This window comes from Ovis canadensis, chromosome 8 (genome assembly GCF_042477335.2).
Source record: "Ovis canadensis isolate MfBH-ARS-UI-01 breed Bighorn chromosome 8, ARS-UI_OviCan_v2, whole genome shotgun sequence".
NCBI classification, from domain to species: Eukaryota; Metazoa; Chordata; class Mammalia; order Artiodactyla; family Bovidae; genus Ovis; species Ovis canadensis.
In genome coordinates, this window is record NC_091252.1 from 12,406,395 (window position 1) to 12,418,460 (window position 12,066).

The 12,066-nt window shown below is 44.3% G+C and overlaps 1 protein-coding gene across 5 annotated transcripts in view; it reads right to left on the reverse strand.

The window, feature by feature from the left end:
• The window catches only part of FILIP1 (filamin A interacting protein 1), a 249,339-nt gene that overhangs the window by 14,041 nt on the left and 223,232 nt on the right, over positions 1-12,066 (reverse strand). For 3 of the 5 annotated variants that reach the window (XM_069598024.1, XM_069598021.1, XM_069598023.1), the window contains exons 5-6: positions 5,005-7,810; positions 397-1,224 (exon numbers count right to left, since the gene is read on the reverse strand). In XM_069598024.1, the coding sequence (XP_069454125.1) occupies positions 1,018-1,224; positions 5,005-7,810 (3,013 nt within the window). In that variant the 3' untranslated portion in view covers positions 397-1,017. Of the gene's footprint in view, positions 1-396; positions 1,225-5,004; positions 7,811-12,066 lie in introns of those variants that run through there. The other 2 variants (XM_069598025.1, XM_069598022.1) reach the window with 2 other exon arrangements.

Genomic DNA, 12,066 nt, shown 5'->3' on the forward strand with positions numbered 1-12,066 from the left:
ATTAAAACATGCTTAAAATAAACAACAACAACACAAACACGAGTAATAATACACTTCACCACACCACACACACCCACACACCCACACACACACACACTCTCTCATGAACTGGTTCCGTACTTGCAAAGTACTCCAGTGAAAATGTTTCAATTCAATTAAGCTATGCATCATGTCATTTTATGTTGTGGCAACAAAGTGTCGACATTTACTGACCGCTATTTTCTATGCATTACAACTTCTGTTGAGTTATAAAGGGCTACTTGGCAGCACCACTCCACAATTTAAATCAACTGCACACTTGAATAGAGTGTGAGTCTGACATTAATGGTTCTGAAATTCCAAAATCTTTACAATACACACAGACACACACAAATAAGTAAAACTCTGTTTTCAGAATTCCATACATTATTTCCATTTTATTTCACATTCGAATTGTTCCCTGAAATTGGCTTCGGGGCTTTGTTTTTGCAAAACTTTAGAGGCCCAGGCCCTGTGATAACTAGGAGATAGTTTCTGCTTTTTGTTTGTTTGTTTCCCACACATGAAGCAAATTTGGAGTCCGATAGAAGCAAATTACAATTGATAAACTATTTCCTATTTCAAAAAAGAGCTTCTGAAAAATCAATTATGGTGGAACAAGGCTTACTTAATTTCATTTACAATTAGGAAATAAGTCAGCAGCTTTGGAGAGGTGGTGATTCAGCTCCCCCACCCCGAGCCTCCCCAGTCTTACTGGTTCAACTGATGAGTCTACTTTCTCGAAGCAAAAATGGCTCTAGAGGTCAGGCCCTGCCTCAGGCCCAGCATTCTCTGCCAAGCACGTAACGTACAGTAGTTTTGCTAGTGAGTTCTATGTCCCAGCCTCAAAACAAATCCACAAAATAGGAAAGACACATGGCTATTAGTTGATTATTTTATGAACAAGATATTGAAAACTCCAGTTAGTACACACAGCGAGTGGGCAGGGACAGACAGCAGCAGTAGCATCTGCTCGACCTACCCCCTCCGCCACTGCCCTCAGCCCTTCCCCCCTCCAGGAGAGGTAGCGCTGCTGGCTGCAGATTTCTTCAGCTCTATTTTCATAGACTGAGTCTCAGCTCGAGGCTCGAATTTGGTCAGATTTCCTGCTCCTGGGGCTGCCACTACTGGCTTTCCTGCTTTCATACCTTTTGACATAGGAATGCGGGTGGGTGTAGGCCGCTGGGCTGACCCGTCTTGTCCTGACTGCAAGAGAAGAAAAGATAGAGACACAAGGGCCACGTTGGTGAGTCTCCCCCTGGAAATGCCATCATCTGAACATAAGCACACCACAGGACCACCCACAAATGAGCCCGCCCCGGGAAGATTGTTGTTAGAAAGCCGGAGTTGCTTGCGGTCTAGCCCACTTTCGCCTTTTCCCTCTCCCTGAACGCCTATGCCCAGTGTCTTTCTGTTCTCAAGCCCCCAACCTTCACTCCTGTTTCGCAGAAAAACTACAGGCCACCTGCGTACACTCGGGCCTTTGCATCCCTCCTGTCCCCAAACCACCTCCACTTTCTTTAGATGAAGCAGCTCTCCTTTCGCCTCCTACTGGGGCCAACTCCTCTTTTTTGTCACTGTTGACCACATCCTCCGTTTTGTTTTTATGGCCTTGCGGCAGGGCATGCTAGATTTCAGTTTCCTGACCATGAATCAGACCCCGTGCCCTCTGCAGCGGAGCCGTGGAGTCCCAACCACTGGACCACCAGGGGATCTCCCTACACCCTCCTTCTTGAAACAACACAGTGATCTCAGTTCGTTTCCAAAGCTAACCATTCAACACCATGGTAATCCAAGTCTATGCCTCAAGCACTAATGCCGAAGAAGCTGAAGTTAACAGGTTCTGTAAAGACCTACAAGCCTTCTAGAACTAACACCAAAAACAGATGTCCTTTTCATCATAGGAGATTGGAATGCAAAAGTAGAAGTCAAGAGATACCTGGATGAACAGGCAAATTTTGCCTTGGAGTGCAAATGAAGCAGGGCAAAGGCGAACAAAGTTCTGCCATGAGAACACACAGGTCATAGCAAACACCCTCTTCCAACAACATAAGAGATGATTCCTTCTTGAAGGAGTTCCTAAAACTCTCCTGCTGTGATATCTCACTTGGGTCTCCCCCATTGCCCTCTTGTCTCTTACTCCTTTTCATTCCCAAATGGCTCCCAGTTCCAGCTTGCCTGCCTTCTAAACGTGGGTGTCACCATGCTCCACCCTCAGTCCTCTTCTCATTTTCCACACTCCCCTGAAAATTACCTGAGTTGTCAGCCACATGTGTCTGAGACCCTGAACCTCGGGCCATCAGTTCAGTTCAGTTCAGTCACTCAGTCATGTCCAACTCTTTGTGACCCCGTGGACTGCAGCACACCAGGCTTCCCTGTCCATCACCAACTCCCAAAGCTTGATCAAACTTATGTCCATCACGTCGGTGATGCCATCCAACCATCTCATTCTCTGTCATCCCCTTCTCCTGCCTTCAATCTGTCCCAGCATCAGTGTCTTTTCCAATGAGTCAGTTCTTCGCATCAGGTGGCCAAAGTATTGGAGCTTCAGCTTCAGCATCAATCCTTCCAATGAATATTCAGGACTGATCTCCTTTAGGATTGACTGGTTTAATCTTCTCGCAGTCCAAGGGACTCTCAAGAATCTTCTCCAGCACCACAGTTCAAAAGCATCAATTCTTTGGTGCTCAGCTTTCTTCATGGTCCAACTCTCACATCAAACTCTCACATAACAGGGCTCTTCTTAAATGCAGATCCAGATTTCGAACCACATGCTAGACATTTCCAGGGTCCCTGAGGCATCTCAATGATAACATGCGCCAAATGTTATTTATCTTCTTACCCAAACAGTAATCCCCCGGGTTTCTCGTTTTATCCACCCCTATGGCCAAGCCAGAAACCTCCAAGCTACCTTCTGAACTCAATGTCATGAAATCTTCAATTCTGTCTTCAGTACATCTCTGTGGCCACCCTCTTCAGTATTCTTGCCTGGAAAATCCCATCGACAGAGGAGTCTGGAAGGCTGCAGTCCAAAGGGTCGCAAAGAGTCGGACATGCCTAAGCATGCACATATGCACATCCTCATTTTCACCCCCACAGTTCAAGCGTACATCTCCAGCCTAGAGAACTGCACCCATCTCTCTTCCCTCAGCCGCTGCTGCCTCCAGCTGATCCTTTAAATTGTTTTGTGAACATATCTAAATCAGAAATAATGTCATTTAAAAAACCACTACCCTGTCTGTGGCTCCCTTTGCCTCCTCTCTGAGATTAAATGTCAGTTCCCTAATAAGACACACGCGTCTTCAGCATCTGATCCCGGCGTGCACCTTCTCTTCTGCTCCTGCACAGTGTCCCCAGGTCCGACCTCTGCCCAAAGGGACTGCTCACTGTCTCCCACGTGACATCTCCCCACACTGCCAACCCTGTGCACATGCTGCCCTCTCTCCGTATCTGTGAACAGCTCTGCCCCCGGGGAAGACTTCTCCGCTGGTTCCTTTGTACACCACACCCTCACAGAACCACTAGGTGGGTTCCAATCCTGCCTCTCCCACTAAGCCAAGAACTTCAACAGTCCTCTCTACAGTCAGCACCCAACCTGGTGCCTGGAGTGCAGCTAAAATTGCACAAATGATCTAGTCACACTATTCATCCCAAACTTCGTGTTGACCTTGATTTTATGGACGCTGATCTACCTAAAGTATGTGGGCCAGCGTTTAGGCCTTAGAAATCTTAGTTGTTTTAAAGTCCTACTTGCATATGAGCTTTAATCAGTCATCCAAAATGTTATTCCAGAAAGGAGGGCTGTTTCAATCTGACCCTTAAAATGGGAATAACATGTTCTAGCAGAAACTTTGCTCTAAATCACAACAATTACACCTCCACTAACTTTTATAAAAAAGATCCAAGCGATGCTGTGTTGTATAAAAGAACAGTATTGAACCATTTGAGAAGGGTGAGCAGTTCTGAATGATATTTAGCTCCTGTGGAGCCAATAACAAAGAGCCTAACCAACAAAGCAGTTCATAAGTACTTCACTCTTTGAAGCCTGTTCTGGTCTATGCTTGTGCACAGAGAATTAAAGTAAATTATAGTGAAGATACAGGCAAATAAGCCACAGTTTCTATACTTAAATAATAAGCTTCCTGTCTTTTTAAGACTTTCTAATATCTGCTGCAGAACTTGCTTAGAAATTAGGGATCACAATTTCTAGTCTATTAGCTTAAACTTATATCTAAATAATACATGATCTTCTATAATTTCATCTACCAATTGTTCCCAATAAATGAAGAAAATCACTGGAGGTGTATTGAAAAACAGAATTTATTTTTAAGTCTGGCCTTTATACTTTGGACATGCTTTCCTATAATCCATTTAGCCTTCCAGCTGGTTTTAACTAAATATTTACCAAGCACCTGCTCTCTGCACTGTACTATTAATAAAATACAGTGTTTAGACATATAAATTCACTTCTTTTTAATTTACAAAAATTTTTTGATAGCATAATCTTTTAATCTTACTTTTCAAGTAAAGTATGACTATGACCATACATAAATGAATATCAAATGTCTCAGGTTCTAAAAATATAAGCCAGGAATAGCTTTCATTTTTTTGCACATTGGCCAGTTTCTTCCAGCCTCCATTTTTAAAAATACTTTAAACATTAAAAATCAAATTCTCAACCTTATTATTAGCATAGGCTGAGGTGGTAAGAGGCCATGTTTGCAAAAGGGTTTCGGAGTCAACATGATTTAAGTGAAAAAAGAAATTATCCCTCATAATTAGCTCAAATTAACAAAATAGGAGGTTCCTTTTTGTTCTCATTTCTTGGTGTAGACAGTCTCTTGGGAAACATCTGGTAGTGGGTTCCAGTGGAAGAGAGACATGTGCTTTGGTTCCCTTCTGGGCGCTGGGTTATTCTGTCTTCACCTCCCCGCCTGACCCCCGCAGAGGCCTGAACCAGGCCCGCCCCCCCCACCCCCTACTCACCACTGACTGGGTTCCTCTGGCTGATGAAGTCGTGGCCGGGGTAATGGTGATGGTGCTGGTCACTTTGCTCGCACCAGGGCGTGGCGAGAGGTGGCTCCTGGGCGAGCGAAGGGCGGTGCCAGTGGACACCTCCTTCTCGGCCGTCACGCTCACTGGTCTGACAGTGATCACCGGGCTCGCGCCTTCGGCCGAAGTCCCCGGGCCTCGCTTAAACTGAGAGCCTAGGTGGATGTGGATTTTGTTGTCTTCCGTGGTTATGATATTGGCGTTGGCGTTGTATTTGCGGACTGGGGTTGGTCCAGGCTGCTTCTCCGGGGTGACCTTGAGGACCGTCCTTCCCACGGGCATTTCCTGGGATTCGGGAGGGACACTGATGTCCGTCGGGGCCGCCGACGTGGACACGGTCATGATCTGGATGGGGGACGTGGGCCGGTCGGCAAACGCCCCCCTCCCGCCCTCTGGGGGCTTCTCCCTGGAAAAGGTGGTGATGGTGACTGGAGACACGGCTCGCTCTGGGCCGAGGGTAGCGTCTGCGCCTTTCTGCTTCTGAGCCAGGACGTTTGGGGAGGGGATGATGGTGATCCTCGGCTTCTGGTTGCCCAGGGTGGGGATGACGGTGGTGCTCGAGAAGAACTCTTCTGCCGTGGGGCTGGTGATCTCCAGAGTGGCGGTGCTGTTCTCGTGGCCCGGGGTCACGCGAATGTGCAGCGGCTGGCCCTGCTTGGGCGAGAGGACCAGCTCTCCCGGGTGCCCTGGGCTGGCACTGGCTCGGGGCCCCTTCTCCGGAGCCGCCGGGGGCCCGTTCTCCCTCTTTCTCATCCACGGGATCCAGGACTTCCTCATGGTGAGCTCGTTGGCCGCAGGCGGATACCTGTCGAGAACCGACGAACGTTCCAGAGGCTTCTTCAGTCCTACCTGGCGAAGGTTGCTCATGATGTGGTTTTCCTCCTGAAAGGATTTCCGAATGAACACGGCCGGTGTGTCCTCCTCCGCCGCCTCGCTGCCTAGGGCATCCGTCTGCACGCCCGTGGATGTCACGGGGACGTCCACCATCCTGCGCCCGTTCACGCTGGGGCGCAGGGCGCGGCTGTACCGCTTGGACAGCTCCAGCTCTTTGGTCAGATGGAGGACCTCCTGGCCCATGCTTTTGTTCTTATTTTCTTCTTCCATAAACCTCTGCTGAAGGACAGAGTAATCCACTTGGAGCTGAGAAAGCTGATCTTCTTTGTTCATCAGTTCGTGAATCTTCTCTTTAAGAGCTTGGACCTCAGCTTTTAAGTCACGACTTTTGGCTTCTTCCAGCCGAAATCTGTGTCTCAGCTCAGCTTCTTGGCTCACGGCCTCACCTTTCTCTATGGCTTTGTTCTTGGCGACTTGGTGTTTGATCTCCTCCAGTTGCTGAGAGAGGAAATTGGCCTTATCCTGCTCGGTTCTAAATTTCTGCTCCAGCTGGTCATACTCATCTTCCGTCTTCATCAAGTCCCCTTCCACCACCTCCAGCTGTTGGAGACGGTTCTTCAGTCTCTCAATTTCCAGTGTTAGTTCCTTAATTTTGTTATCTTCGGGGCAGGTGAGCTCAGGTCCTTTTCGAGACCTTCCTCTTGTTATTTCTCTCTCCACTTCCTCTATTCCATCAAGTCTCTTCTTTAATAAGTCCACACTGCAGCTTAATTCAGAGGATTTTTCTTCTTCACTTTTCAGTTTGCCTATTAACTCATCTCTCTCTTTCGTTAAATTGTATACCTTTTCCTCCATTTCAGATTTCAGCTTTAAAAGCTTCTTACTTTCTTCAATGAGTTTTTCTGTGACATCCATAACCTTTCCTTGCTCCACCTTAAAATTTTTGTTGAGTCCATCCACTTTTTTCTCCTCTTGCTTTATTTTTTCCATCATATTTTTCCTTTCATCCACCAGCATCACGGTAAAGGACTTCAACTTCGTAAGATCGTCTTTGAGGCTTAATTCAGCCTTTTCCAATCGACTTTCAGAACATTCCAGTTCTTTAACCCGACTCTTGACCACCTCCAATTCGTTGAGCAGGTCCTTGGTTAAATTCTTTTCTTTCTCCAGATTCAAGTGCAGCTGGGTGCACTCGGATTTACTCTTGCTAAACGCTTCTTCCAATTTCTCCAGTTCCGACATTCTCCTCTGTAACTTCTCAACTTCAAGTTTGAGCTCCCGGCTATGGTGTTCTTCCTCCTGCAGTTTCTTCCTCAGTTCCCGGCACTGGGACTCGGTTTTCGTGATCTCTTCGTCTTTACCCTCCATCTCAAGCACGCGCTTCCGTAGATTTTCCACTTCTGCCATGAGGCTGGAGTTGCCGCATTCCCCTTTGGCAATCTTATCTCTTAGTTCCTGAAGCTCTTCTTCTGCCTTCTGAAGGTTTTTGTTGGTCTCTTCCAACTCCTCGATTCTCTGAGTCAGGCCAACCAGCTTGAGTCTGAGTTGTCTGTTGTGGGATTCCTGACTGGCCAACTTAGCATTCATCTCTTCATGCTCCTGGGAAAACCTTGATGCCTTGTGTTCGAAGTCCACTTCCAGCTTGAGCAATTTCTGCCTGTCTTCTTTGGACTTGGAAGTGATGGCTTTGAGCTTTTCTTCCTCTTCCCTCAGCTTCTGAGTCAGGTCCTGTACTTTCTGGCTCTGCAGGCCAAGTTGCTCGATATGCATCTGCCTTTCATCCACAAGCATGAGTGCAAAGGACTTGAGTTTCACAAGCTCATCTCTCAGTTTGTTGAGCCGCTTAGTGTTTTCCTTTTCTTTGCGGGCTTGGTAAGCTTTTTCCTGTTCAAGGAGTTTTTTCAACCTAGAAAACAAAATATATTAAAATATCCTATTTTATTCCATGATATTTTGTTTATGATATGTTTTTATACATATTAGAAGATTGTGTTCATGCTAAGTCTCTTCAGTCATGTCCAACGCTTTGTGACCCTGTGGACTGTAGCCCACCTGGCTCCTCTGTCCATGGGATTCTCCAGGCAAGAATACTGGAGTGCGTCACCATGCCCTCCTCCAGGGGATCTTCCCAACCCAGGGATCCAACCCACGTCTCTTAGGTCTTCTGCACTGGCAGGCAGGTTCTTGACCACTAGCACCACCTGGGAAGCCCATTAAAAGATTAATCAGCAATAAGATTGTCTTAGATATGAACCAAAAATAAATGTTATTGTAATAATTCCCCTGTCAATTACTGAAATATGAAGGTTTAACATATAGCCATAAACTTACCCATAGTGAGGGGTAGCAACTAGAAGGGTGCCTGGAGAGGGCTTTTCACTAGGTTCTGTTCCATAATCTGTGTGCCTTTTACACAGAATTATTCAGCTTCTGAAATTTTAGTAAGTTGAACCCTGATGAGTACTTTTCTACATATATGCTATACCTCTATAATATAAGGATGGAGTAAAATTTAGGTTTTGCAATAATAATGACTATTTATGTAGAATTTTCTGTGTTCTAGGCACTAGTCTTTATTTATCCTCATGGCAAGCCTCTGAGGCAGGTACTGCCACTGTCACCCCAAGGAAGATGAGACGGGACCAGCCCAGTCAGTCAGAAGGGAACGGGTCTGGGTCTCAGGCGGTACAGCCCAGGATACTTGCTCTTCACCTTGCATCGTAAGGCTTCAAAAGAGAAATTTACTTTAACTGAGAGGGAAGGCTCAGAAAAGAAGGTGCTTTGGGTTTCCTTGTATTGTATGCAACTATCACCGGACAGGAACAGGGCAAGACGAGCTTTCTGATAGAGAGCTGAGCTACATAACTGACTTTAGTTAACGGCAGGGCTGGCACAGCATCTTGTCTCTGTTTTCAGATTTAAACATTTCCTTTTAGATTGAGAGCTAGGTAGGGAGGAAACACAAATTCCTATCAATCCAAAAAGATGTGGCAGTCACAGGAATTACTGTCGTATATGCATGAAATGCATTTTCTCTATGGTGGTGGTGGTGTTTAGTTGCTAAATCGTGTCTGACTCTTTGCAACCCCATAGACTACAGTACTGTAGCACGCCTGGCTCCTCTGTCCATGGGATTTCGCAGGCAAGAATACTGGAGTGGGTTGCCACTTCCTTCTCCAGGGTTATGGTTTAATGTATAGATTTTAATGTTAATGTATAGCTTTAAAAAGTAGAAATATAAGTAGACCAAAGTATATTTACAGTACTTATGGTTATCAGTTAGCTTACACCAATTTTTAACAGTTCTTTTCAATTATCCATAAAACAAAGTTAATATAATATTTACCATATGTAGTCTAAGAATGCATTTAGTAATTTATGCTTATATGAGAAGCAAGTTATAAACAACCACTGATGTATTTGTTGTAAGTACATTTTTTTCTTTCAATATATTTTGAACTTTATTTATTATGAAAGATTTATTTCATAATTAGATGAACTTGGATTAGATTAGATTTACTTGGATAACAGCTAATCTGACAGCTGATAACAGCTAACAGAAGTTAATAGTGTCATATTGGACTGTGCAAGAAATGATTGAACGTACACAGAGTAACTATAATCAAACCCAGTGTCAGATAGTTACTACAGAAATAGCTCAGCTGATGTCATTAAGTTTTTTTCATAGAATTCATTTCTGTAAAATATACCGTGGTATCTAAACATCTATTAACTGAAATGGGTAACTTCCATACTCATTATGGCTTTATTTATAAAATAGGACAAAAATATTATTTTCAAATCCATGAGTTGAATGAGTAATACTGTAATGGCATCACTAATTGTGGTTCTTACACGTGTAAAAGGGCATTTTATTGATTATCTTATCTTTTTACTTGGCGTCAAAACAACTGAAATGTCACCTTACTGTAGAATGAGAGACTTCAGGGGATATTTTCAAATCCCTTGACCTAACTAGACTGTTAGAGACAAATTCCTTTAAAATATTGCTATTCTCAAATTTAAGGCTTAAAGTGTTGAAATTTCTGAAGATAGTTGTTGAAGAATCTTACGCTTCTGTGCTGTTAGAGGCAGAGAGCTGGAATGGCTAAAACATAGGCTTTGAGGTCAGAAACAACTGTATCTGAATCCTGGCTCAACTGAAACACTTGACCCTGTGTTTTCTAGGCTGTAAAGGAAGGTGAAATGGATACTAATGCCTCCCTCACAGGATGTTCTAAAGACTGAGGTAGTAAAGTGACCGACACACAGACTCAACCCGTGGATGTAATAAAACACAAAAACAAACATAAGAACTAGAGAGTACACTGTTTCCTCCACATGGGAAGTCTGTTCAATGCTTTTTGTGTTTAATCTGTAAGTATTTTTATGTCATTATCTTGACTTTGATAGTAAAACCTGGGGCAGTGATGTTTCAACCAGAGAAAAGCATAGCGTTTTCTGCTCAGTAGACAATTCTGTGAGCCAAGGGCATAACCTTAGATCTTGGCTCCATAAAACCACATTTTTTCAGGTCCTCTTACCTGTGACTATTTCTCTTTTTCTAGGCCCATTAAACTTTCTCTCCTTCCCTCTTCTTTCACATTTTGAGCCATTCTCATCTTTTAAGGGCTTCCCTTGTGGCTCAGCTGATCAAGAATCTGCCTGCGATGCAAGAGACCTGGGTTCAATCCCTGGGTTGGGAGGATCCCCTGGAGAAGGGAAAGGCTACCCACTCCAGTATTCTGGCCTGGAGAATTCCATGGACTGTATAGACCATGGGGTTGCAAGGAGTCGGACACCACTGAGTGACTTTCACTTTTACTTTCATCTTCTAAAGTAGACCTAACAGCAACACACAACCCATTCTCTGCAGGCGCCCAAAGCCCGGTTTCCCAGTTGGTGTAGCAGAGGGTTAGATCCAGGACTTGGTAGACTTGTGTGGCTCAGTCAGGACACTCTGGCAACAGTCTCTCTGCAAAGAGACCTGCATTCAAGTGTCTGTAGGCAGGGCGTTGGGGATGGGAGGAATGGGATGAACTGCAAAGACTTTGCAAAAGATGATGTGGACTTTGGGACTGCTCACTCACTGGCAGGAAGAGAGAGACAGAAAAAATTACTTCAGTCCTTTAGGTCTGAATAATTGCAAATAGTAGTGCCTTTAATAGAAGCAGGAAAAGAGATGAGAAAGGGTATTGGCAGAAATTGAGAGTTGAAGCAACGCTAACTTGCAAAGTATACCAGACAATAGTTAACAATACTATATTGTATACTTAAGAAAAATTTTAAGATGGTAGATCTTGGGTTTTTATTTCAATAAGGGAAGTGACAGTCCTTTAAACATTGGAACAAATATGACCACCAAAGGAGAAACTATGCACAGAGAGAAAACGGAAAGGATGGAGAAAAAAACTTTGGGAAATGCCCAGAAATAAAGGGCAAAAGAAGGAGGAGGAGCTATGGGAACACATGTCAAGAGACGGGGGAGAGGGGACTGAGGTGGGGAGATATAATTTTCTTCAAATTATATCTGAAGAAAAAAACATCAAGAAAAAGCCCTGGAAAGTTTTCTAAGATGTCAGATAAAGGGAGAAAGTTGTAAACAAATACAAAGTGGAGTGGAGAGAAAGGTGCAAGGAGAGACCCATGGAATAACACAGGGGCACCAAAGAAAGAGAGGGCTTGTCTCCACCAACCTGCCCTTTCGGTCAATTTTGGCATTGCATTTTCAGGGGTGTGTGTTTTTTCCCTTCTCCCATATCTGCAAATCCTCCTTTTTACATTAAACAAGCATTGAGAAGTATTATATCATTGCACACACGTCACAAACCATAACGACTACGGCATGTTAGGTTTCTATTTCAAACGATTTTCTAATAGTTACACTTTCACATTGTGCTTTAAACACTTAATTTGCTCTACATTACAGGGCACTATTTCCATGTAATTACATTATTGAAAGAGGAAATTAGGAGGATTTTGGCGCTTTATGTGCCCACTGGTCCTACTACCACCCTCTGCTCTCTTTTGTATCCGTCTTGCCCTTCTTCAACCATACCCTGGTTCTGAACATATTAACATTAAAAGGAAACCAGAAGACCAAGACTAAGAAAGTGAATTAGTGCCTTAATTCTCATCAGCAGTTGCAAGCAGAGCACTAAC